The 27,751-nt window shown below is 43.4% G+C and overlaps 2 protein-coding genes across 9 annotated transcripts in view; one reads left to right on the top strand and one right to left on the bottom strand.

Annotated features, from left to right (window-relative positions):
- Positions 1 to 18,339, top strand: part of Gcfc2 (GC-rich sequence DNA-binding factor 2) — a 39,531-nt gene extending 21,192 nt beyond the window's left edge. For 2 of the 8 annotated variants that reach the window (XR_013049927.1, XM_076566970.1), the window contains 7 exons: positions 3,010 to 3,160; positions 5,025 to 5,143; positions 7,384 to 7,460; positions 9,606 to 9,672; positions 11,587 to 11,733; positions 15,487 to 15,611; positions 16,798 to 18,339. Coding sequence is in view for 3 of the 8 variants with exons in the window: in XM_076566970.1 (XP_076423085.1) it covers positions 3,010 to 3,160; positions 5,025 to 5,143; positions 7,384 to 7,460; positions 9,606 to 9,672; positions 11,587 to 11,733; positions 15,487 to 15,611; positions 16,798 to 16,915 (804 nt within the window). In the remaining 5 variants the exon portion in view is untranslated. The other 6 variants (XR_013049929.1, XM_006994680.4, XM_076566969.1 and 3 more) reach the window with 6 other exon arrangements.
- Positions 18,340 to 20,630: 2,291 nt separating this feature from the next.
- On the bottom strand, positions 20,631 to 25,766 carry Mrpl19 (mitochondrial ribosomal protein L19). Its single transcript, XM_006994681.4, has 5 exons — positions 25,512 to 25,766; positions 23,405 to 23,523; positions 22,805 to 22,939; positions 21,164 to 21,345; positions 20,631 to 21,043 (listed from the first exon to the last, which is right to left on the bottom strand). The coding sequence occupies exons 1-5, from the start codon at positions 25,730 to 25,732 to the stop codon at positions 20,822 to 20,824; spliced, it is 879 nt and encodes a 292-aa protein (XP_006994743.1). The 5' UTR covers positions 25,733 to 25,766; the 3' UTR covers positions 20,631 to 20,821.
- Between the last annotated feature and the right edge of the window lie 1,985 nt (positions 25,767 to 27,751).

The raw sequence follows: 27,751 nt of genomic DNA on the forward strand, positions 1-27,751 counted from the left end.
TAGAGCATCAGAAAACAAGGATATGCAGATAGCTCTGTAATAGGCTATGGGGTTCTTTGGGTATGTGCCCAGGTGTAAAATAGCTGGGTCATTGACTCTTAATTTTCTGAGGAACCTCCAGACTGATTGCCGTCATGGCTGTGTTAATTTTTACTCTTACTGGCCGTGAATAAGGTTCCTCTTTAACCACATCTTTTTCCACCATTTGCCTCTGGGTTTCTTGATGGCCTTTCTGACTAGAGTGAGGCAGGATCTCAAAGTAGTTTTAATTTGTGCTTCGCTGATGACTAGGGATGTTGAGCAGCTTCAAAATTGTTATTGGCCTTTTGTGTTTCTTTTGAAAGTGTTCAGTTATTAGCTCATTTATTGATTGGCAGTTTTATTTCCTTGATTTTTAATCTCTGTGGTTCCTTGTGAATTCTGGGTTCTAACCCTGTGCCTGAGAATAGTTGGTTAAGCTTTTCTCCCATTCTGTGGCCTGTCTGTCTTGCCGAGAGGTGACCCAAGAAGATTCATAGTACAGCTCAAAGATTCTGGGCTTTGCTGCTCACTAGACTCAGTGGAAAGGGCTTTTTCCTTGCCTGCCTCAGTTCAGTATCCTTTGCTTGCTGGTTTTGTTTAAATCAGAGGTTCATCTGCCTTAAAGGGAGGATGCTCTGGTAATGAGATGAGATAATAACATATGATATTTTGGCATATACACGGGGACTAATACATTGTAGGCTTTATTAGTGTCAATATTATCACTTTTGTTACTAGAGTGACTTTTTAAATACAATGAATATATGAATTATGAAAGTTTCCAACCTGTTTGGTTAGGGTAGTAACTTATAACTGTTGGTAAGGAAGTAGGCTTAAAATACATAACATAAAGAGACTTACTTTGTTTGCAGGTGGCATTTTACAAGATTGTAAGAAAGTTTTTGAAGATGTGCATGATGATTTTTGTAACGTCCAGAATATTTTATTGAAATTTCAGCAGTGGCGAGAAAAGTTTCCTGATTCCTACTACGAAGCCTTTATTGGTCTCTGCTTACCAAAGCTTTTAAGTCCCCTGATACGAGTTCAGTTGCTTGATTGGAATCCTCTTAAGGTATCAGTGCTTTAACATGTGACTGTCCTGGTCATGTCAGCTACTTGTGTGCCCTGGCTCTCAGGTTAACTATAAAATGTCACAACTTCAGCCTGGCAGGATTGCTTAGCAGGTAAAGGTGCTTGCTGCCAAGGCTTATGACCTGAGTTCGGACTCTGAAACCCATATGATGGAGAGAACTAAATCCCACAAGTTGTTCTCTGGCCCTCACACACGCCATGCCATAACATACGCATATGTGCACAGACACACACACAAGTAAATGAACATCATTAAAAACATAAAAAACAAAACTGTTTACCCTTACGGTTGTAGGTAAAATTTAGAGCCTTGAAACAACTGTCCAGAAATGTATACTCTGAACTACATTTCTCGGGACTCTTACACGATTTTTCCTTTTTGTGATGTTGGGATGAAACCCAGGGTGTGTACTAAACAATCACTGAACCATTGAGCTACATCCCCAGCCATCTGGCTTGATTCTAAGGCATAGTAGGACCAAATATCAGTAATTCAAACATTTTTAATACTTTTACAATGTGTGAAACTTCCCCAGAATTATGTAGTAATAAGTTTGGTAAATTTGATTTTAAAAGCTGTTCCAAGGATTATGAAGTTAGCTATGACAAACTGGGAAGAGTAGGTTAGCAGAACACGAGGAGGAGGAGGCATGTAAGTGGGGCCTCAGGCATGTGCAGGAATTCATAGGACACTTTGTTGAAAGTGAGAGGGAGATGCCAGTTCAGGGGTGAGTGCACTGATCTGCAAACCTGGATTCAGAGCTGAGAACTAGTGTTTGAAAGTAATCTGGAAAGTGATCCAGGGAAGGTAATGTGGAGTTTTAAAAAATGTTTTATTACATTTCTTTTTGTGTGTGGCGAGGTGCACACATGCCGCGGCATGCTTGTGGGGTTCTGAGGACACTGTAGGGGTGTTGGTTCTCTCGAGCATGTGAGTCCCAAGGATCTAACATAGGTCATCAGACTTGGTAGCAAGTGCCTTTACCTGCTGAGTCATCTCAGGGACTTGGAAGTAGTTTTAGGAAGCCACTAGAAGTAGCTAACTTGGAAGAAGAAATAAAATACAGAAGACTGTTGATGTTACCCAAGTTTGGGTTGAGCCTGGCAAAGGGGTGCTGGTTATTATAAGCACTGTTACAAAGTAAGAATTAGTAACATACCGAGAAGCTCTAACCCTCCACCTGTGAAGACACCTGAAGGCCTGGATCCTGCATGCTAGAGAATGATGCTTGCTCTGTAAGGAAAGCTCTCACTGAGAGCTCACAGAGTAAATGATGCAGTGTGTCTCTCCCTTGGTCTTAATCATCTTTCTGCAGGCTTCCATAGGCCCATACCATCTTTCCCAGGTTACAGCGAGGTCATTTCTAAGAACTATAGGGAGCTGTGTGGGCAGTACCTGGGGTTAACCATTGGAGATATTTCATTCATACACTCAAGTGGTAACAGCCATCTCTGTTTGCTAATTGGTTAGTCAGCTAAGCCACATGCAGATTACACATGTATTCTTAAGAGAAGTCAAAGGAATGAGGTAAATTTTGCTTAAGGCAGATGAGTGAATTTCATCAGTAAATCTCCTGGCAATTCCAAATGCCTAACTCAGACATGTTTTTTCACTCTAGAGGGCTACCATTGTTGGTCTGAATGTCCTGGCAAACAGTGGACCTTTGCTGTGTTTTTGTTGTATGGATGAATGCATAAAGCACAGATTTTAGTTACTCTTCCTCAGTGCTGTGCCATCATGCCATCCTGCCTTACCTTGGTAGTCTAGGGATACATACATAGTGTTAAACATGATTATTCTCTTTGAGCCTTAGAAAAATCCTAGGGATTTGGGGGGCAAGTTAACACAAAATCACATGTTTAAGAATGTATGACTTGTATAATCTCGTCTTCTAGCTGGACTCCATGGGTCTAAACCAGATGCCTTGGTTCACATCCATAACAGAGTTTATGGAGAACAGCATGGACGATCCAAGGAAGGAAGATGATTCTGATCAAAACATTCTGTCCGTTGTCATCAACAGAACGGTTGTTCCTCGCCTCACAGGTGATCTTGATTCTGTTAGAATCACAAATACACTTGTAGAAGTTTGGAGACATAAGGAAATGCTGTATGCAGTAAAGAGCAGTAGATTCCAAATGTATTAACCTGGTTGGAAAATGCTTATTTGCACAAACTTTGGCTGTCCACATTCGTAGTGGTGGCACACTAAGTCGTTTATTAGTGGCACACTGTCATATGTGTTACATATCTTTCTTCCCCCTTTCTCATATGTCTTCTCCATTTTTTGTTCTTTGAGAGCCCTGCATTTTACATGCACTTGCTGCTATCTGCTATTGGTGCGTTTACTTCTGTCCTTGAAGGCTTCTTTTACTAAAACAGTATTTGATCAGAATCTTTCTAGCATATCCCAGAGAATGGGTTTTGTAGTCCATTAAACTTTGAAGATGGTTATGCATTCTGAATGATGGTTTTCCTTTTAAAAGAATCCAAACTCTTCTGCTTGAGCCAGCCATCCCATGATGAGGGAGCTTAGAGATGCATGCGGCCCAGGCCCTCTAGTGGTTGATCCTGTGTCTGAAGACAGCACTCCCAAGTGCATGCCGAAGGGTCCACTGTGGGGCGGGGGCAAGAGCACAGTAAGAATGGTTCCATGGTTTCCACTCGGTTGCCTGTTCCTGCATTGGGAAGCTGAAGGAGGCAGTTTAGAGCAGACGTGATCAGCAGAGCTGGGGTGGGCCGTGTTGCATTGGGTGCCTGTCACTAAGTGGGGGTCACAGGAGTTCAGGCAGGAGGTGGCACTTAGTGCCACACAGGAGTTCAGGCAGGAGGTGGCACTTAGTGCCACAAAGTGATGTGAAATAATAAGGAAGTGAGTGCAAGAAGGAATGAGAAGGAACAGACTGAGTCCTGAGGTCCTTTTAGCATTTAAAAGTCACAGAAGCGACAAGTACCCAGCAGAGACCAGAGAGGATACCAGGAAGACAGTGTCCCAAAATCCAGGCAAAGGAAGTATTTCCAAGGAGAAAGGTGGGGCCCAGTTGTGGTTGTTGACAGTAGCCACAGAAGAATTAGAATCAACCTTTGGAGTTGTCTATGAGAATGCCCTGTTTAACTTGAGAGATGCACTCACCACCATATGGAGAGTTCAAGGTCGGATTGAGAGGATTCCAGAAATAGCAGGGAGACATCTAGACAGTCCTTTGAGGAATTTTGTTTTAAAAGGAAAGAAAATGGTGGACAGTACTGGAGAGGGTCTTAGGGATTCTTGGACCTGGGGAGACAGTACAGTGTTCTAAACTCTTGGATTCAATAGAATAGAGCCAGAGTTCAGATCCCCAGAACCCACCTAAAAACCTGGTAGGCATGGTGGCTGGCATATAATCCCAAGTGCTGGTAAGGTGGATCCAGAGGATCGCGATAACTAGCTGGGTAGCCGACTAGCAACCATCAGCACGCAGCTTCCTTCCCACAGGCACACAGTCAGTACTCACACACGTGAACGTGCATCCATGCTCATGAGGATGGGGAAGGGAGGAAGTAGAGAGAGAACCAGGAGGACAATCAACCAGGCAAGCAAGCAGGCCAGGGAAAGCCATTCCTGCCTGAACTGGAGGCTCACTTGAATTTGGGGGGATCAGTTTGGTATACCTTTCTTTAAAGCTACATTTTAGCTGCAGATTGCAGGCACACACAATGAGAAGGTGAGTTTAGCTAGGATTGTAGGTTAACCTGACAGATGTAGCAAAACCCAAGGAGGATAAAGAAATTGAGGGTGTATGCAAAGAGGAAATGTCGTGATTGGCCATGGATTTTAGTCTCAGTAAAGAAAGAGTGGAACAGGCTGTGTTAAAAGACCTTGGTTATTTGTATATCTAGTAACTTGTGTAACCACTGAAATGTGTTTCAGATTTTGTAGAGTTCATTTGGGACCCCCTGTCAACCTCACAGACAAGAAGTTTAACAACACACTGCAGACTGGTTTTTGAACAGTCTGCTTCTGAAAAGGAAGTTAGTAAAAGCAAACAGGTAAGGATTTCTGCAGATTTGGGGTTTAGGGAAGTGGCAGAGCACTTGCCTATCATTTGTGGGACCCTAAGATCAATCCCCAATACCAAAAAAGTAAATAAAATAATTTATACAAGCTCAGATTCTATTGTGTGGAGATACTACCTAGAAAGTGATCTTTCTTTTTAAGCCAGAATTCAAAGTATTTAAAAGATGGGGTAAAATAAAATTTGAGTTTTCTTTTTGATGTTATTATAGGGCTCTAAAGTATATGTTACTTATAATTAAGTGGAAAAAGAAAATTTCATTTAGTTCAATATGCTTTTATGGAAAAATACATTTGCCTAATTTGTACATTTATGGACAATATTCTTGATATAGGGTATGTAACAACTTAATTGTGCTACATACAGCATCTTTTTATTGGTAGTATAAGCCAAGTTCAGTTTTCAGATATGGAGTCTTTCTAAGAATGAGGACAGTACATCCTATAGAAATGTTGCTGATACATGAACTATTTTAAACTCTCATCATCTCTTCATCTTAGTCGTAGTAATTAGGGCTGGATATTCTGATTCGGCCTTCATTCACCGTTATCCTAACAGATCTGAGTATTTGCGTGTATAGTTATGAGATGCTTTAGCTACTATTTAATCCAATAAATAGGTATAATATGATATCCTTAAACTGAATTACTGAATTCAATATTTGCGTCATTTATAATTGTTGATATACAAACCAAATGAATTATCCAAAGTGAATTTACTGTGTTAAAGGACACAGACAAACAAAGATCTGCATCTATACTTTGTGAAAGGCTTGTAGGACTCAGAAGGAAAGGGCAGGTCCAGTTTAAAAAAAAAAAAAAGAACTTAGACAAGTACCTTAATGGTGTACTTTAGGAGAAGCTGCCCAGCATCACACTGCTCTTTAGGAAAGTGAGATCAAAGCACAGTAAATTGGACTGTACTCCCCAGATTTGCAAACAGGAAAAAAAAAAAAAAAAAAAAAAAAAAACAAGCTGTAGTAAGGACAGAAGGTGTGTAGCCCTGACTGGCTTGGCATCACAGAGATCTGCATGTCTTGTGCTGGCATTACAGGCATGTGCCACCATGCTTGGAGGCAAACAGGATTTCCCATCCACAGCAGGAGGGCTGCAAATGGGATCCCACTCTTGAGTTTTGTTGTGTTGTTTTGGTTTTGGTTTTCTCTGTATTGATTAAAGTTGCCCTTTGACTAGTTCATGTGTATATAACACATTGTTACTCTCATCCCCACCTCCCTCCTACCTCTGTCAGCCCTCCCTCCTCCCACAGGTTCCTTCCTATGTCCACACCGTTGTTTTGTTTGTGACCCTCCGATTCTCACCAGGACTGTGTGCGGCTATGGTTTGGAACTGACTATGGAGGCTGATGGACTCCAGTAACTGTCCCTCCCCAGATTCCATCAGTTAACAGTAGTTCATCAGGGAGGGATAGGACCCCATGACCTCCCCAATCCATGATTGGCTCTTGACATCCCAGTCTTGCGCAGCCAGCCACTGCTGCTCAAATCGTGTTTGCCATGGCTGTGCCATTTCCTGGAGATAGCATTTCCTATCTCTTCTCCCCGTCTTCTGCTCTTACATTCGTAACATTCTCTCTTCTATAGCATTCCTTTGCGTTAAATTAGGGAGTCGTATAAATGTCCTGTTTGGGGCTGAGCACACGGGTCTGCATTCACCCCAATTACTGTAACGACAGGATGAGTAGCATTTGTCTATGGATATAAACATAAATATTTAGGCCGCCGTTTGATGCCACATCCATTAGCTAAAGCATAGTGGGGAGGTTGCCCCATGGTTTATGATCTCCCCAACCACTGGGTTTCTAGTATCAGGTACTACCAGTAAGTTCATCATTCTGGATGAAGTTGAGTACAAGGTCGTGAGCTATATTCCAGCAGTTCTATTTTCGTGTATATATCTATTAAAACTGTTCTTACACACGCTAAGAGACTTCTGCTAGGTGTTTTATAGCATCATTAAGCATAATGGACCGCCTAATAGGAAACCATCGAGTGTCTAATGAGTAGTATTCGTGCAACCAAATGCAGTATTGCAGGGAAAGTGATGTAGGGACAACCACGTGCAGCTCCTAAGTTTCACACACTAGTGTAACAGCTGGCTCTGACTGCAGGACAGTGCGCACTATTAAAATTACTTGACTTGATTACTGTATTCCCAATTATGGCTTACTGATGCTTTCCAATTTTTTAAATAGGATTTACTTAAATCTGTTGTTGTAAGAATTAAGAAGTCAGTAGAAGATGATGTTTTTATTCCTCTATATCCAAAGAGGTAAGAGCTCTTAATTTTTATACTGTTGGAAATAGCTTTTTTTTTTTTTTGGTGGTGGGGGAGGGAGAGGGTGGTATAAGATACATCCTGATATAGCTCAGGCTGTCCTTGAACTTTCTGCAGAGTTGAACTCATCATTCTGTGTGTGCTCCTGCCTCCACCTCCCACATGCTGGAATTAGAAGCATTTCTTTAAGGATGTAAAGCAGAAGACACTGTAGTCTTTTCTAGACCAAGTGCACATACTGTTTTAAGATGCAAATTGAGATTTCAGCAAACATTTCTCTAATCTCCTGTGTACCACATATGATGCTTAGCACTGGGACTTTGTGTATTTGAGTGTTTGTTTTTAAACTTACCCCAGCATCAAGAGGTTGTAGCCTAGAGAGGTAAAGAGCACAGATTCTTAGCTCCCCCATTTCTTGATTGTTTGACCTTGGGCCTTACTGTGTCGATATCATCAGTACAAGGAGGGAGAAATCAATAGCTACCCCGCAGGACAGCAGGGTGATGAAGACTGTTCCGAAGAGAGCAGTGCCTCGCACAGAAGCAGCATAGCACAGCCTAGAGCATCCTGGGTGCAGCTGTGAGCTCTGTTCATCTTAGGAAACACGGGGCTTGGTTTATGGTCATACACTTGCCAAGAAAGCCTTCTTGGCAGTGAGGATTTGTGAATGGTAGCTACCCAGTGATAACTCCCAGGATGGAAGTTGTGGGGGACGACTTGGAGATTCCTGATTTATTTGAGTCAGGAAGAGGTATCTGCAAATAAAAATTATGCCCCAGTAAGTTTTGTTTTTGTACTGTTTTAGGTAACTAATACATTCACATGGTTCAAATTATGCTTGTGGTTTGTACTTAAAGCAATTGCTTCTGGGCCTTTTGACTAAAATCAAGTGTATCTTTCAAATGAAAAAGGTGTTTTGGTTTGGTGGGGTTTTTTGTTGTTGTTGTTGTTGTTGTTGTTTAATGAGGATTTATTTATTATGTATACAGCGTTCTCCCTGTATGTCTGTCTGCTCGCCAGAAGAGGGCACCAGATCTCATTATAGATGGTTATGCATTATAGATAGTTGTGAGCCACCATGTGGGTGCTGGGAATTGAACTCAGGACCTCTGGAAGAGCAGCCAGTGCTCTTAACCACTGAGTCATCTCTCTAGCCCTTGGTTTGGTTTTAAGATTTATATATTGTGAGCATTTGTCTTTGTGTAATGTATGTGTACCACATGTGTGCCTGGTGCCTGAAGAGGTCACAAGAGAACACTGGATCCCCTGGAACTGGAATTGCAGGCATTGTGAACCACACAACTGTGGGTTCTGGGAACTGAACTAGGTCCTCTGCAGGACAGCAAATGCTCTTAACTGCTGGACTATTTCTCCAGTTCTCTAAATAAGATTTATTTACTCTTACTTTGAGTTCTGACTGCAGAGTTTGACATTTATCTTATATATGCTATACTGTTTTTCCCCCTCCTTCTCTATAAGATGAAGTATATTATAAGCATGGACAAGCACTTTGTACTTTTTCACTAGTACATAGTTGAAGTCATTTCATGTCACCATGTAAGTAACTTTCTTACAATAGGCATGCAGGTGTCTTATAACTGACCAGCATGTGAGTGGTAATCTCCTACCAACAATGAAGTTATAAGCAAACTGGCAGATACACCATTCTGTGCAAAGGCAATCATCTACAAGACACACTTGCAGAAACTCAATGTTGGCTGAGTGTGGTTGCATTTATAATTCTTGGTAGATACCATCAGAGTGCCTTGATTCATTTTTCATTTAGGTAGTTTAGTTGCTTAATTTAAAAAAGGGGGGGGGCTGTAGAGATCTCTTGGTGGTTAAGAGTGTAATGCTCTTCCAGAGGACTAGAGTTTTGATCCCTGGCACCCAGATCGGGCAGCACACAACTGCCTATAACTCCAGGGGCTTCAGTGGCCTCTTCTAGCCCTGCAGGCAATGCACTCAGGTGCCCAAACCACACACAGACATACAGACATACATAGAATTCAAAACAAAAGCAAACAACAAAAAGTCCCATTTTTGCGGTTTTACTCTGAAAGAATAATAGTCCTTTGTATCTTCCCCCACTCTCCTCTCTTCCTTTCCTTCCCCTCCTCCTCATTTGTTTCATATTAGTTCTGAAGAAGGAAAAATGTCAGCACATTCAAAGTTCCAAGAAAGACAGTTCTGGGGAGCGCTAAAGGTAAGCAGAATACTCTTTCAAAAATGTACCTGCATTAATCTTTGCATCCATACAGCATGTGTTGAACTCCACTCTGCCACTACAGTACGAAAACTAATAGGCTGTCCGCAGGTAAGCAAATGAACTTGCTATGTTTGGATAAACTGTGCTCATCAACACTCAGCTTTGAACATCACATAATTTTCACATATTAAAAATATTCTGTGTTGGGTTTGTTTTGTTTTTTTTTTGAGACATGGTCTCACTTTATAGCCCTGACTTGCCTGGTCCTTGCTTTGGAGACCAGGCTGCCCTTACATTTCGTAATAGGCCTTCCTGCCTCTGTCTCCTATGTACTAAAATTAAAGGCATGTGCCACCATGCCCAGCCTTACTCTGTTTTTTTTTTTTTTGTTTGTTTGTTTTTTTAAAGATATTAATTTATTATGTATACAGTATTCTGCCTGCATGTGTCCCTGCAGGCCAGAAGAGGGCACAAGATCTCATTACAGGTGGTTGTGAGCCACCATGTGGTTGCTGGGAATTGAACTCAGGACCTCTGGAAGAGCAGTCAGTGCTCTTAACCACTGAGCCATCTCTCCAGCCCATGTTTTTTAATATTTTTAAATGTCCTTTAAAAATAGAAAAGCAGTTCTTGTCTTATGGACCCTCCATAAGAAGCACTGGGTTGAATTTGATCCCAGGTCATACCCAGCTACCCTTTGTTGGCAAGCTAAAGTTAAAGCCAGAGTGGAAGTCGATATGGTAGGGAGCTCAGTTCCAATGGCGTTTCAGGTGAAGCACCAGAAGGACTCTAGGCTGACTAATGACATGTGAGCAAAGGCTTATCACAGCCAAGTGCCTGGTGTTGGCACCTGCTGCTGTACCATCCTTAGACATTTGTAGGGGATGTAGGAAGAGTGGGCTTGGGAGAGACTGAGATGTTTGGATGTGGGAAATTGCACAGCACTGTGGAGCTGTAACACAGTGTAGGTGACATCCAAGACCCAAGTCCAGGGGTTAGGCCAGAGCTCAGAATTGACATTACTTATGCATAGGCTGTATGTGGCCGTGAGTGACAAGTTCTGAGGAGACTAGGAGAGAGCCTGGGGAATGGAGTGGGGTCGTCAGGTGCACCTTAGTGCCTCGAGGAATGAAAATGTGCCAGAGATGAAAATGAGTATTAGATGCCATGAGAAAGGATTTGGGGGTAGTGAAGATGTCCATTGTGTTTGAGAATTAGGACCCAAGTGTCCTTAGCAGAAGCAGGTGCAGTGCAGTGAGTGAATGTGTGTCATGGTCAAGTTGGGGAAGATGCTTTCCGGGACAGACAGCGATGCCAGTGACAGTGTGAAGTGTGACATGTTACTAACCCAAATGACATTCAGCACCCAGAATACTAGAAGACCCAGAATTCTCACCACTGTTCCCAGAAATCTCTGAATTGAGTCCTCTAAATACAACAGGTATTTGTTGTAGATCTTACTATGGGCACTTCACCCCTGTTATTGGTAGACTCTCCGGTTGTCTTGTTTTACATGTCAGCAGTGAGGTTCTTGGCATTGCCAGGCTTCCTAGTGGCACACGTTGTTAACACTGGCACTGGCCTTGACAGTGCTTTCTGATCCTGGCAACCCACAGTCTTGTACTTAGTGGCCTAGACAGTAAGAAGATGGGTCACAGTGGACACTGATCTACCTGGAGAGGCTCAGGGGAGTTACATGAGGCGTACTGGGGTTGCTTACCCTAAAAGTGGACATAGGATGAGCAAACACATGGAGGTGAGAATCAGGTATTTACTGGGGATGTTTTCTATTCCAAAGCTGACATTTACAACAAGGCCAACTAGTGAGGTTGGTGGAGTTGGACCAGTACACTTTTTTACCACTACAGCTTCTAGGGAGAACACACATAATTACTTGGTATTTTCTTTCAGCTCTTCCGCAATATTCTTCTTTGGAATGGACTTCTCCCCGATGACACCTTGCAAGATCTAGGCCTGGGGAAGCTGCTGAATCGCTATCTTATTATTGCTCTTACTAATGCCTTCCCTGGACCAGATGCTGTTAAAAAGTGCAGCCAGGTAAGCTGTATAGAAGCCAATTCTAATTATGTCATTGATGTATATAATTCTCAGTGTGGTGGCGTACGTCTCAGATTCCATCACTAAAGAAGCTAAGGTAGAATAGAAGTGTTACAAGGTCCAGGCCAACCTGGGCTACAGGCGAGACCGTCTCTCAAAACAGCAACGGCAGAAATTTAGGTAGTAGGGCTGGAGAGATGTCTCGGTAGTTAAGATTGCACACTGCTCTTGAGTTTACCTCATAGTTCCCACATTATGCAGCTCACAACCCCTGTAACTTCAGCACTGATGGGGAATCCAATGCCCTCTTCTGGCCTCTTCGGGAACTTGCACATAAATACACATGAATGTATCTTAAAGATTTAGTTATTGAAATCTATATTGTATTACAACCAAATAATTAAAATTGTGGAGCTTGCACTTGAATAAACAAATCAGTTTAACAGAACAGAACCCAGAAGCTACTTTGATATTAAGAGTCATTTAGTAATGATACCAGGAGCCCAGGTGTGGTCTGTACACACCTGTAGTCTCAGTACTTGAGAGGCTTAGGCAGGAAGGTCATGAGTTCAAGACAAACCAAGAAAGAAAGGAGGGGGGGGGGGGGGCGGCGGGAGAGAGAAAGGAAGGAAAATTTTAAAAAAGTTATAGAAATAGGTTAGAAACTAGGAAAGAAGCTATAATGCATAAGATTAAAATCCACATCAAATTTTAAAAGTCTTTACAAGCCAGTAAAGAATTCAAAGATTTCTTGCTGGAAATGGCTCCAGAATATACAAGTCAAATCACCACAAGTGGATATGGAAAACAACCTGCAAACAGTGTGGCAAAGGTTGGCAGTGCCAACAGAGAACTGCTGGTACTGTGGAGGTGCCTGCACAGCCAGCGGGGCAGAAAGTGTGGCTCTTGCTCTCACTGGTTAAACCCCAGTTGTGATGTAAGCCTGGGCTGCTACCATTCTGGTGCTGTAGAAGCTTTGTGGCCTGCAGTGTGTAGCAGAGTATTATTTTAAGGTGCGTTACTTTTGTTTATGTTGCATTTGTTAAACTCTGTGAACCTGTGTTAATGTGCCTGTCTAAAACACCTGATGCTCTAATAAAGATCTCAATGGCCAAATAAAGATCTGAATGGCCAATAGTGAGGCAGGAGAAAGGATAGGTGGGGCTGGCAGGCAGAGAGAATATTTAGGAGAAATCTGGGAGGAAGAAAAAGAAGGAGAGGACTCCAGGGGCCAGCCACAGCAAGACACGGAGTAAGAGTAAGATTTACAGAAGTAAGAGAACGGGAAAAGCCCAGAGGCAAAAGGTAGACGAGATAATTTAAGGAAAGCTGGCAAGCAATAAGCCAAGCTGGGTCTGGGCATTTATAAGTAAAAAATAAGCCTCTGTATATGATTTATTTGGGAACTAGGTGGCTGGGGCCCCCCAAAAGAGCAAAAACAAACAATAGTGTCAGTGTGCAGGGCACTGGTTCTGGAAAACAGATTCTGTTACTGGCAGGAGCAACACAGCTCTTGAGGACAAAAATGGAAGTTGAACATACAGATTTTAAGCACAGAGAATATGATAGCATTATTTAATAGAAGGTGACCCAAACTACCTGTGTTAGTTATGTTTGTGTGGCTGTGATAAGACACCATGACCAAAGGAGACTTAAAGAAGATAGAGTTTATTTGGGGTTATAATTTCAAAGGGGGGGTCTGGAGTGGAGGGAAGGCCTGACAGCGGAAGAATGCTGAGAGTTCTCATCTTCAGCCACAAACAAAACAAAGCAGATGGGAAGTGGGGCAAGGCTGTGTGGACTCCAAACCCCACCCCCAGTGATGGGCTTCCTCCAGAAAGGCTCCACCTCCCACGGGTTCTGTAACCTCCCCAAGCAGTGCCATGAACTGGAGGACCAATGTTCACATTTTCAAATATGTGGACCAGGGAGGGTGCTTGTATTCAAAACAGTACAATACCCAGATGTCCCCAAAACAGTTGATCTGCCCATACGGTAAAAGTCATGGTACTAAATGGTGCTTAGGAAGCCAGGTTTGGTAGCACACTTGTAATCCCATCGTTACCATAATTCTTACATTTAAGTCATTCTCTCTGTGGAATGTTTTCAAGTTGACTGCAAAGGTCATCTCAAAAGCAGTGAAGGGCAAGTGTGTCTACACAACTTCTCCACAGTAGGGTTTGAGAAGCAGGCCACAGGCAACAGAAAGGCCCCACCTCATATATGGACAGGCTCTCTGGCTCCATGAGAACTTCCAGGCACATGTAAGATAGCAAAGCCCTGGAAAGCAGGTACAAGTGCCAGTAAGTTCCAAGCCAGTGAAGATTGGTGCCAAAACTTGGGGAAACATAGTTTGACAAGCAAATCTGCCGGGCGGCGGTGGTGCATGCCTTTAATCCAGCACTCGGGAGGCAGAGCTAGATGGATCTCTGTGAGTTCGAGGCCAGCCTGGTCTACAGAGTGAGATCCAGGACAGGCACCAAAACAACACAGAGAAACCCTGTCTGGAAAAAAACCAAAGTGGGGGGAGGGGGAATCACAAGCTAATCTTCCATGTCTCTGCCTTCTGCAGTCACATGTCTGCATTTTTTCCTCAATAATTGAAGAACAATACAGTCAATCTTTTTTCCTGGCTTTCACTCACTTTCGATTGCTTTTGTTGATGGTGCCGCTGCTCTTGAGTCAGACTCAGGGCCTCACAGGCTTTAAACCCTCTATCTGCCACCTGCACATTCAGCAACACCCAGCCCTGTCATTTTTTGAGACAGGATCTGCCTGTGCTGCCGAGGCTGGCTGGCTTTGAGCTGGGATCTTTTTCTGCTCAGGCCTCTCAGATGCTAGAATTGCAGATGCCAACCACCATGCCCAGGTCAAACCCTCTACCACCAGTTTCTACAGCTGTGTTAAGGCTGACGCCAGATTTACTATAAGATGCTTTCAGAACTTGCACTCCCTGACAGTCCGTGTTTGGTGCTCTTGCGTTCTCCTTTCCCCAGAGCCTGGTCTATCACCAGTGACAGCGTGGCCTGCGTGACTGTCCAGGAACTCCGTGGTTTCCTCTCTCCCTTCCATTCTTCTGGTTATGATGAAGTTTTTTTATTTATTTGTTTTCCAACAGTTTTCTGACTTTCCCCTAAAGTGTGTTAGTTTGGGGGGAGGATTTTTTTTTTTTTTTGAATGTCTAGTGTGTACTACATCGATCTCTTTGGCCTGCATGGACATAAAAAGCACACTGGTAAAGGACAAATTGTCATTAATTTTCTTCTCAACAAATTTAGAATCACCTGTTGATTTCTTCTCTCAAATGTTTTTGTGTCGATTGTGGAATTACAAGCATTGCTAAACAATGCACAGAGCAGATTCCATCTGCTTTAAGCTTTTAGCAATGAAGTTTTTTTTTTTTTTTTTTTTTAACCAAGTGTTTGTTTTTTTGGCTTGTTTTGTCTTTAATGTCACTTATATGTATGGGTGTTGTGCCTGCTTATATGTTTGTACTGTGTGACTGCAGTACTAGAGGTCAGAAGGGGACATCAGATCTCTTGGAACTGGAGTTACAGATGGTTGTGAGCTGTCATGTGGCTTATGGGAATCAAACCTGGGCCCTCTGGAAGAGCAGCTAGTGCTGGTACCCACTGAGCCTTCTGTCCAGCCCCTGAAGAGTGATCTTTTTAATGCCATGTTACCTTTGACACAGCAAAGAGAAATCTCAGTTTGTTTGCTTGTGTGTTTTAAACCTGCCATGTGTCTTGACAGATAGCAGCTTGTCTACCAGAAAAATGGTTTGAGAACTCGGCTATGAGGACATCAATTCCCCAGCTAGAAAACTTTATCCAGTTTTTATTGCAGTCTGCACATAAATTATCCTCAAGTGAATTCAGGTAATGCTCATTTTTTTTTTTTTTTTTTTTTTTGGTTTTTTGAGACAGGGTTTCTCTGTGTAGCTTTGCGCCTTTCCTAGATCTCACTCTGTAGACCAGGCTGGCCTCGAACTCACAAAGATCCTCCTGTCTCTGCCTCCCGAGTGCTGGGATTAAAGGTGTACGCCACCACCGCCCAGCTTGGTAATGCTCATTTTATTTCTCACCTCCAAAGCATAGCTCAGGGATTTTGAATGCTTTCAGCAGTTTCAAGGAAGAATTGTACTTTTACTGTAATTTTTAAAATCCGGGTCTAGGGATGTAACTAGTCTGGCAGAGTATTTGCCTAGGAGCACAAGGCCCTGGGTTCCATCCAAGTACTTATAAACCAGGCATTGTGGCACATGCCTAGAATCCTTCTGTAGTGCTAAGGACGTCTTGGTGCGACTACTCCACCCAGCTGGTAGCACAGCCCTGTCGAGACCCTGATGACAGACTTGCTCTGTGTTCTGCTTTTTATTGCCATTCGCATTCAAATCTTCCAGGATACTCTGTATTTGGACCTGTAGTTATTATCATGAGGTGTGGGAAACTGGGGTCAGTCTATGAAACACATCATTGGGCTGTTTCATGTCTGTGCAAGTACTATAGTGTGCTTATGCAAATAGATACGATACAGGCTGCTGCTGCTAGGCTGTACTGTGCATGTGTATGTGTAGCAAATGCAAAAAATGAATAATGTAGTCAGCGTCCAGGATTGTGTAATGTACAGTTGTATGTGCTGTGCTTTTATGGAACTATCAGCACATTTGTTCACACCAGCAGCACCACAGCATGTAATGTGTTTCAGTGTGGCATGACCGCTAGTGTCACTGTGCCTTAGGGATGGACCAGCACTTAACCCAGTGATGTAAAGGGGGCATCACCTCTGTAATCTCTGTGGCTTTGGATACTGACTTAGGTGGAGCTTCTGGTTCAGGTACTGAAGCAGGTCCTGAGTCACCACTGTGCCGCCCTTCATATGTGTTACAGAACTTTCTTTTTAGTGTATCTCTTTCATTCATTTATTTTATTTCACCTTACGTTTTGTCCTAAGGATCAAACTTCGGGCCCACTGCATGCTGAAGACTTTCTGCCGCTCAGACACCTCTAGCCTGGGCTGCATTACTTAAGGGGAAGTAAATGCTTTTTTGGTTTTGTTTTTCAGGAATGAAGTCAATGAAATAATTCTTATCCTGGTGAAGGTAAAAGCTTTGAATCAAGCTGAATCCCTCACAGAAAAGCATCACCTGGAGCCCTCCACACACCCAATTACAAGTGTTTGAGTGCACTATGGGAGGTGTTGAGAGTCATTGATAAAGTACTCAGTTCCTTGCTTGTACACAGCTGGTGCCCCCTCACTTCCTCTGTGCTCACCCTTGGTGTCCTGAAAGGCTGTCCTTCCTGTCGCTGTGTGGCTGAGGACGTTACATCACAACAGCTGTCGCTCTGTCTCAGTCTGAGAAGGAATTGAAGAAATCCAATACACAGAAGCATGTCCAGAGTCAAGTCCATCTTCAGCTTTGGCATTCTTAAAATTCCCACTGTTTACAAATCAGCTAATGAGGACATCTTGAGTGAATTGCTTAATTATGAAATGGTTAACACATTTTTTATAACAAATTGTCCTTCCAAAGTCTGCACTGGTTGATTATGTGAAATCAGTGAAAGAGTGCCAGTGAGTCTCCAGATTTGTGATTCACTGTTAATTTGTTAAGAAATCTTTTAAAAATGATTTCTTTTTCTATGTGTGATCCTCTATACACCTGGGTGATTATATGTACACCACTTCCATGCAGAGACCAGCAAAAGCCAGAGGGCATCAGATCCCCTAGAACCAGAGTTCCAAGAGGTTTTGGGCCACCTGATGTACATGATAGGAACCAAACCCATGTCCTGAGGAAGAGATCTTAGCCACTGATCATTCCTCCAGCCACTGTTGAAGAATGAAGATGTATTGATTTGGACCATTTGTAATTCTTTTTGAACCATCTTTTTCTAGAGGATTGTAATACTTTCATATTAAAAATAATATTGATCTTTTGCCTGCCCTCTGGCAAATAATTTATCAAAAAACTTACCATTTTTCTTTTAATTTTGTGTAAGATTTTTTTGATAGTGAAGTCATCACTTGGTAGCAAGTCAGGCTTTTTTGTTATGTTTTGTATCATTCATGATAAGATTAAGAAGGCCACTGCTATTTTACATACAGGAAGTGTACAGTATTTGATTAAGGAAGTCTGAGGCAAGATAGTTAAGAAATTAGGAATTTTTCTCAAAATGATTGTATTAGTGTTCTTAAGTCTGTTAAACAACTCAATGATGACCCCATGTATATATTTTGCAAATTATTGCCCAAAAGACAGTTGGAAATGTTGGTTATTTTGTAATATTTGACTCTGTGGCCTATGTTTACATACTTGAAAGCCCCATTTTCAAGACTGCATGTAATGTGAACAGCTGACATGTTGTAATCACTGTAGCAGTGAAAGCTTATGGTTCTCTAGGTGAAGATGCTAAAACTGTTACAGACTGTACAGACAGAATCCCACATAGAAAGCTCAAACATTGCTGAATCCTCAGAGAATTCATGTTAATGTTGTCATTTTAGACAGCTGCTTATTACAAAAGCATGTGTATATGTGTACAGAAAATTTGTTTTTGTATATAAATGGCAGAGACTTTTATTACAGATGAATTTTCTATTTTTTTACTGTTCAAGTGCATTTTTGGAAGCTGTTCTCTGGCTCTGGGTTTTTTAGATAGACATGGATGGATATGCACTCATTCGTCTACCCTGGGTAGACACCGCTGTGATGTGCTAGCCCTGCATCATTAGAGAGTGCTTGGGCCTGCCTCCTAGTCCTGTGAAATGGTTCACTGACGACCCAGCACAGCAGTCACCTGGTGACTCATCTCACAGACTCAGTGAGGCTATGTCAGAAAACTTTCATTCTTCATCTGTGCTGGTTTCCTTTGCTTTATTCTTTTTGGAGACTAGGTTTCATTCTGAAGTGTAAGTGACTTTGATCTTGGGACACCTGCAAGCCCTAGGATTGCAGACCTGTGTCACCACACCTGGCAAGAAAAACTTTAAAAGGGCCTAAATGTAGAGAGATAGACCATGTTCATGAATTAAAAACTAATTTGGGGTAGTTTTTATTCTCCTTACACTGACTCATAAATTTAATGTCAACACTCAGAGGTTCAGGAAATAATCATACAGGTGAACAACCTAGGGCCACGTTACTCAGTGGGGGATCCCCAGACCAGTATTGACAGAACTAGATGAATGAGCCTTAGTTCCATCTGCCCACCCACAACACCCAAACAGAAACAGTTGTAGAACAGAGACTCAGGAAAATCAGAGGAGGAGACCTGTGCCTCAGAGGCAAAGACCAGAGAATCTCAGCAGAGTTTGGTTCCCTGCACCTACACCATGCAGTTCACAGCCACCTGGAACCCCCAGATCCAGAGGGTCTGATACACGGTCACACATGTATACACTTAAAGAAGGAACAGGTACTGGGTATCTAAACTCCAAATAATGGTTCCAGGAAGACAAGACGAGGAGAGAAAATCAGCAACAAGTGCCAAGTTTCCCAGAACATCAGTCACTGCATTGAAAGGCTCACCCCAAAATGTGGATACAAATATTCCTGCACCAAGGCACAACACCGATTTCATTACGTGAAGACTAAAACTACACACTTTCAAGTCATACACAGGGAGCAGAAACCAGAATGACTGTTTCCCAGCATGACATTAAAACACTATTACCAGTACAACTGTAAGAAGGAAACTCAAAAGCAGAGTGATAGTACAGGTCAGATAGTCTCTCAAGAGTACATGGGCCGCATGAGTGAGAGATCTCAGGAGCATAAGCGGCATGCCCTTACGCCATGGAGGTCAGTGCACACGCACATCTTCCCTGGAAGCTAGTAATGTTCCATCTAAAGGAGTTAGCCAGGAAAATGAAAACAAGGACTGCACAAAGTGCTCAACAGAAAACCAGCCCGAGCGAGGCAAAGGCTCCAGGGGCAGGTCGGGCACTGAGAGACTCACTGATGGAGGCACCATGATCCGGGCTGGCTCTTGGGATATCACAGGTGGGATAGCCTTTACTCTGTTATGCATCCCAGCTTCCCAACCCATGCTCAGCTGCATGGATCACCAAGTACACTCCTGTCCCCACAGAGGACTGTTTTGATCCCCCAAAAGGCTTTGTTTCATGCACAAAGTGAAAAAAATACGCTCTCTGACCACTTCCTGCTGGACAGCTCATCACCCAGTCCATACTGTGGGCTGCCAGGTGCCCTGGGGTGTCTTCTGTTGAGCAGAATCCACTCATAACTGAGGGGAAAATGAAACCAGATGACAGCTCAGACTGCCACATTCTCCTTGAAACTTTCACAGCAAAACAGCGCCCTTGTCTACCTGCTAATGAGCCTGTCAAAACAAGACATTTAACACCATGTAGAGCTGGAGAAATAGCTAGTGATGAAGAGTACACACTGTTCTTCCAGAGGACTTGACTTCAGCTCTCAGCACCCATGTCAGGTGGGTCATAAGCAGCTGTGACTCCAGATCCAGAGAATCTGACACCGTCTGGTCTCTGGACACACGTGTACAGAACTGGGTGCTGGGAAATGGACTCAGGTCCTCTGCAAGAACAGCAAGTGCGCTTAACTACTGACCCAGCCCCTACTACTACACTTTAACTCACACACACATTGTTGTGTATTTATGATTATTTCCCAATTTACTCCCCTTGCTCACATCCCACTTCATCTCATTTTGGTGATGCGGACTCCACTGGCTCCAGATAGGGAATGAATGTTGGGCGATTTCTCTTGTTAGAGCCATAAACTGCTGTGCAGACCTTATGCTAGGTATGATAAGGTGAGGAGTACCATCTCATTTAATAGCTGTGCTCTTACAAAGCAAACTTAATGGCTGAGCTAATATATCTGCAATTAAAGGCATCCTCAGAACAAGGGCTTAAAAGAAAAAAAATATTTTTATGTATGTGTATGAGTTGGGGTCCACACAGGCTACGGTGTGCATGTAGAAGGCCAAGGACAACTTTCAGGAGTCAGTTCTCTCCCTTTCCACCCTGGGTTCCAGAGTTGAACTCATCAGGCCTGAGCAGCAAGCATGTTTACCTGCTGGGCCATCTCACCAGTCCCAAATCAAGACTTCTTGGATGCTTCTATTTCTTCCCACAAGGCAGCTTCAATCTTTGAAGTGTCATATTCTCTCATCATATCAAATTCAAGCCATGGCTGGCTCCACTTCTGGGCTTCTTTCATTTGCTCTTCGGTTAAAGCAAGATCAAACCTGATCCCTTTTATGTTGAAGTACGGACGTTCCCAGCGTTTGGACCACGGCTTTGGCTTCATTTTCACTTGCAGCTAAGGAAGACAAGAACAGAATTTGGGCTGGTGAGATGCACACAAAAGTTGCCCAGAGTTTTCTGCAGGGTGCTTCTTCAGACTTGCACCTAAACAAGTGGACTTGGTAACATGGTCTACCTTGTTAACAGGCACTTCCTGGCAGGCCTCATGTGGGACCGGCTTCATATTAACATCAAAGGTGCTGAACTCAGGGAGGGCGTCTCGTAAATACAGCAGGCTATCATCCAGCCGCTTCTCTAACTTCACCACTTGGATCTCGTGGATGCGAGGATTATACAGTTCAAAGCAAATCTCCACACCTAAACAGAGAACATGCTTACCACCTAAGACCAGACTCCTGCAATACTTCACAGTACAGTAAAAGAAGAAGCTGGCAAGTGGGACATGAGCAAACACATGGAATTTCTAAAGATGAAGACCACTAAAGCAAAACAAACTAAACCCCATTTAAATTAAAAAGTGAAAAAAATTGAAAGATGTCCTATCAGAAGTCTATAAATATCCCATCTCTTCAACTATGACAACATCCATTAGCCTGAAAAGAGGAAGCCTCCACTGAGGAACTGTGGTGATCAGAATGGCCTGTAGATATGTCTGTGGGGCACTGTCTTGACGACCAGTTGATAGATGAGGGCCTAGTCCCCCATGGGAGGTACATCCCTGGGCAGGTAGTCCTAGGCTGTGTGAAGAGTTGGCTAATCATGAGCCTGTGAATAAATGCCATTCTTCCATGGTTTCTGTCTCACTTCTACGTTCTGACTGGAACGTGTAAGCGAAATCAACTCTCCTCCCCTAAGTTGCTTTTGAACAAAGTATATTGTACACCAGGGAAGAGCCCCCTTGGCACAAACACAGTAACCTGGTGAGGAAGACATGGTTTTGAATGTGATCCCTCCAAAATTCACCTTGAAGCCTGCCTCGTAGTAGCAGTTCCTCTGCAAACGTCACGGATGAGAACCCTGAAGTGCACTTGTAAGTCTAAATACTCTCTCACTCGCCATTTCAGTTCTTCATCTTCTAGGACGTTACCTCTGTTCCGCTCCGGTGTTAGTCATGGCACGGACCTGGAGCCACAGTGCAGCAGTGACTGCAGCGAAGCCACGGTGCAGCAGTGACTGCAGCGACTGACTGTGTCATGACACAGCAGAGCAGAAGCCTTCATCTTAGAAGCCAAGCTCCCAAGGATACCATCCTATCTGTCCCAGTGGACTTCGGGGTTATTTGCTCAGAAAAGGACGACCCCGCTAAACTGAAGGCTCACACCTCTAATCCTCTAATCACAGCACTGAGGAGACAGGGACTGGAGGATTGCTTCAAGTGTGTGGTCAACAGGCTCTATATAGCAAGATCCTGCACATTCATGGCCTACATGGAAAGACCCTGTCTCAAAACCACAACTAATAAAACAAATGGACTCTCCCCTCACTGCTTTATACACTGTCTCTACTCTTGAAGATGCCATGTTTATTTAGGCAGAGTGTCACTATGTAGTCCAACCTGGTTTTGAACTAAAAAAAAAAAAATCCTCCTGCCTCAGCATATCCTTGTGCTAGACTAACAGGTATATGCTGCCATGCCCAGCCCAGGAAGTCCAATCCCAATGGGTATTGCCCATATAATAAAAGAAGCTTTCAAAAGAAAGTGGACCCTCCAACGGTACATTAACCAGTGAATAGCAATCTCTATCCACTGCAAAGCACGGGTTATCTCTTGGGGAAAACCCACTTTCACATTCTGGAAGCACAAGAGGAAACATACCTTGTCCTTCAATCGTGTTCCTAAGAGTGAAAGTAGCCCCAAGTCCTTTTCCAGATCGCTGGATGCAGATCCCCAGGAACTGGCTGGTTTTCCCACTGGCATATGGGTCGGCTGTGGTGACCCGCAGTATGCTTCCTACAGAGTCAGAAGAGAAGCAAGCTCTGACATGAGATGCAGGAATGAACAATACAGTTTAGAACTTAGTATGTTAGAAATAAATAATGAATGGCAAAACCCAGACACCTGGAGAATAATCTTTATGCAAAAAAAAAAAAAAAAATCTTTATGCTGGAATTAGAAAATATCATCCTAAGTGAGGTAACCCAAACCTAGAAGGTCAAACATGGTATGTACTCACTCATAAGCGGATACTAGAGATAAAGCAAAGAACAATCAGACTGCAACCCACAGAACCAGGGAAGCTACATAGCAGGAAGGACCCTATGATGACTGTGGCTTATAATAAGTTTTGGTTTTACTCAATTACTAGGCAAGCCTCAATGAAACATTTCACTATTAAGATAAGAATTAATTAATTAATTAAAAAAAGAATCTTTGTGCAATCCAATACCTGCTGACAGACACCCTGCTTTTACTCACCAACATAGAACTCCGGAATGTCAAGCACCTTCCTCCTGTCCAGCATATCTTTTCTTTCTAGCTGATATTTCAGAGGTTTTGTTCTTCCCCTTGGAGGAATAAATTCAGGACTCAGGAACCTATAAAGAAAGAAATTTTAAAAATTAAAAGGTAATTTGAGAAATGAAAGGGTATAATGTTGATGTATTTCATCCTTTAAATAAGGGATCATGTCATTTCTAAACTACTGTTTCCAAAACCACTGTTAATGCTCATGAGAACTGTCAGCTCTGCTGAGCACTCACCAGGCATTTTGTTTAAAAGCTTATAAAACATCTAAGTGGCACTTACAGTCTGGACCTTAACTGTCCAAGAAGGCACATATACTGGGAGTTTAGCTGTCAGCCTGTGCAGCTGCTAGGGGTTAGGAAGCTGTAAGAACTGCGGCCCAGTACAGGAAACATGTCACTGGGCCTGTACCTTGAAGGCAAGACTGAGACCCGGACCCTTTCCATTTCTTCGTTTGCTTTACCTAGATGATACTTCCCGCCATGCTGTGTCACTACAGGGCCAAAGTGACAGGACCAGGGCCAAGCAAAGTTAACTAAATCTGTTGGAACCCCGAGCCAAAGTGATAGCTCCCTTTCAGCTGATTATCTCAGTAGCATAAATTAATCTTCAGAGAAATGAGGTGGTTTTGCTGTCATCTTTGTATTAAAAACAATAGGGTTAGGCGGTGGTGGCACACGCCTTTAATCCCAGCACTCAGGAGGCAGAGCCAGGCGGATCTCTGTGAGTTCAAGGCCAGGCTGGTCTACAGAGCAAGATCCAGGACAGGCACCAAAGCTACACAGAGAAACCCTGTCTCAAGGGAAAAAAAAAAAACCTGAAGCTTAAGGATGATGAACCACTAACACATTACTATTGCTATTAGTTATAACTTTGTTACAGTTTAAACACTGTGTGCCTCTCAGTCTGCAGAGCCTATGACCACAGGTCTCCCACTGAGCTATAAATACAGAGAAAATATATAAAAATCACCAATTGCAAACTGACTTTAAAAGAAACCTTCCACCAAGTGTGGTGGTGCCCACCTATGATCCTAATACTCAGTAGGCAGTAGCAGGCAGATCTCAGTAAGCTCAAGGCCAGCCTGGACTACATAGACACACACCCATATATATATATCATTATTGTGTACTGGGGATGAGATGCATACCATTGCATCCATGTAAGGGTCTGAAGACAGATTTTGGAGTAGAGTCTTTCCTTCCACTGTGGGTTCTAGGGGTAGACCTGAGTGGACAGGCTTGCACTGGAGACTCCTTTACCATTGCCAGTCCCATACTGTTAGCTTCTGAAGATTTACCTTTTTTTTTTTTTTTTTAATGTGTATGAGTGTTTGCCTGCATGTATGTATGTGCATCATATGCATGGCCTGGTTTCCTCAAAGACCAAAAAGAGCATGGTGGATCCACTAGAGCTGGAATTGCAGATGGTTGTGAGCCACTCTGAGGAAGGGCCTTTTGTTCTTAACGGCTAGCCATCTCTCCAGCTTTTAAAAGATTATTTTCCCACCTCAATGAGGTAAAGTGGTCATAGGAAAATACTTTTTTCTAAATCATTAGCTTTCCTAAGTCCAAGCCGATTTCAATTTAGAACTACAGGATATGTGAAATATTTAAGCCCAGAAACAATCCACTCAGCCAGCTATACCCCTTTTTAAAGAGCCTATAATCGCACCAAGTTTTTCCCATGAAAACTCAGGTTTGTTATGGTTGTGAGCGTTCTGAAACAGGCTCAAGCTATGTAAACCTAGGTGGCTTAGAAACCACCGCGGTGAGCGTTGGTCAACAGACTCTACCCAGGAGGAAGGGTTTGGGGAGGTCAGATCAAGTCAAGCACGTTCCCAGGTGCAACTACGGAGAACAGTTAAGAACAAATAAAACTGAGGAATGGGCGTCCAAGCCTCCGTCCTTTGGGATCTGGAGAGGAGCAGACGCAGAATTCGAGTATGTGCAGGCCAGCTGCAAGGTAAGCAGGTATCCAGGCGCGCGAACACCCAAGCAGCTCCAGGAGCTACAGGCGCCCGAGCATGCGCACACCCACGAGGCCTTGGCCGCCTCACCTTCTCTGTTTGTCCGGGGCTCGGTGCCGGTCCACCATGACAGGTTTCGGAGGTGGCTTAAACCCACCGGGATCGGAAGGCCCGGTGCTCTGAAGCCGGCTGGAGCCCATGCGGACACAGCAGGCATCAGACGCGAGTCCAGCGAGCCGCGGCCTGGCCATTCGGAAGCTCCGGGCCAGGTTCAGGGACACACTACAGCCTTCTGCCATGGAGGCCGCCATGTCTACACGCGCAGTGCAGGACTACAGCTCCCAGAAGTCAGTGCGACGAGGTGTGGTCAGACGGTGGCTCCTATGGGACCAAACCCGCTTCCCTGTGGACTCCCACTAGTTTGAAGGAACTATATTGGCAAAGTATGTAAGTTCCTCTTCTCCGTCATTCGCAAAGTTACACTCCTCCAAACGGCAGGCAACCTTGTATTTTCCACTAAGTACTGTGACCTCATTTGCACAGCGAGTGAGTGTGGAATGTGTGTGTATGTGTATGTCCTGAATGTGAATGTGATTGCAGATGCCCATGGAGGCCAGGTGCTTCCCTGGAGCACGAGTTAGAGGCAGTAACAAGGTACCCCAAATAGGTGCTGAGAATCGAACCTGAGTCCTCTAAAAGATCAGTAAGTGTTCCTAACTGCTGGACCACCTCTCTAGCCTCCTCATTTCCACTTTTTATTTGCTTGTGCCTACATGAAAAAAATACAGATGTCACCCCAAAGGGAGTAAGAGATAGTTTATTCTGGAGTCAAGTATTAGTGACCATGGCTCAGGAACACAGATGTAAGTCACCATAAATTTATGTTCTAATGGGGCAGCAACTTCATGAAGTTTTCATAATATCAGAGCAAAGAAAGCCATAAAACACTCCTTAAATAATACATTGGTGAGTTCATCAATTTAGATGTGCTATGACGAAGTGGAAAAGACTCCACTATAGTCCTCAGATGCTAACTGTTGGTGTTTTTAGCCTTTGTGTTGATAGAATTGAGGGGTTTCCAATGAATTTACCTAATAGCCACAAGGCTGTCGGTTCACAAACAAGTTGGTAATAAATGACCATTTGAGGGACTAACAGCCCAAGATAGTTTGGCTCTGGGTCTGCAACAGCCTAATGTCTCCAGTTCTAATCAGTTCATCCGACTTGTAAAGGTTGTTTGGAATTTTTGATTCCTCTCTTGTATAATTATTCTATTAGTATTTAGTTCTTCTATTATGCATTCCATGGAGAAGAATGTATCTTCTTTTGCTTGCATTCTGCCTTACTACCCAGCATCACCTGGCTCTCACTGACTCCAAACAGAATAATACGTTCTGGCTGGTTATGTCAACTTGACACAAGCTAGGTCATCTGTGAGGAGGGAACCTCGACTGAGAAAATGCCTACATAAGACGGGTCTGTAGGCAAGCCTGTTGGGCATTTTCTTAAGTATTGATTCATGGGGACCCAGCCCATTATGGGTGGTATCTCCCTGGGCAACACACACACACACACACACACACACACACACACACACACACACACACACACCATTAAAAATAATGCACAAAGTCTCTTCACTGTGAGCTCATATAAAAAGGTCCTCTGTGAGCAGGGATCTCTCCACCTCCACAGCGCATCTCTCCATTCCCTCTGGCACCACACACTGCAGCTTCTTCAGTCTGCAGGTTCTCCATGTAACTTCCCTGAGTTACCAGTCCAACACAGTCTGGTGGCAAGGGCAGGAAGAAGGGCTTCCATCCTTGCATCTCCACTTTATGTAATAACTGTATTCTGGTTTTACAATGGAAAAGCAATCCCCAGAGTTTTAAAAACATTAATGCACAGACTAGGTATTCTTTTTTCCTTTTTACAGTTTTCTCCTCAAAACAAAAAGTAGTGTTGGTCTCTATTAGACTAGTCTCTACAATGACAGAAAATGGCAAGGGTGACTCACCACCCCCCTGAAAAAAAGAAAAAGAAAAAACCAGAGCAATATGTCTATGATGATTAGGAGATGAGATAATATGATGTATAAAAATGTTCATCCAAATGTCTGGAAGGGAAAGATTGTTTCACTTCGAAAGGCTGCAGCCTCTGAAAGCTTGAGATCAACAGCAGTGGTGGGCTGGCCTCTGTTGGAAGTCGACCACACAGCAAGGCTGAGCCCTGGAAATCCAGTCCAGCTTGTTAAATAGTCCCTTTAGTGGGTGTGTTTGGTACCCCTGTGTGCATGTGCTCATCAGTGTGTGTGTGTGTATGTGTGTGTG

Source organism: Peromyscus maniculatus, chromosome 3 (genome assembly GCF_049852395.1).
Source record: "Peromyscus maniculatus bairdii isolate BWxNUB_F1_BW_parent chromosome 3, HU_Pman_BW_mat_3.1, whole genome shotgun sequence".
In the NCBI taxonomy this organism is placed as follows: Eukaryota; Metazoa; Chordata; class Mammalia; order Rodentia; family Cricetidae; genus Peromyscus; species Peromyscus maniculatus.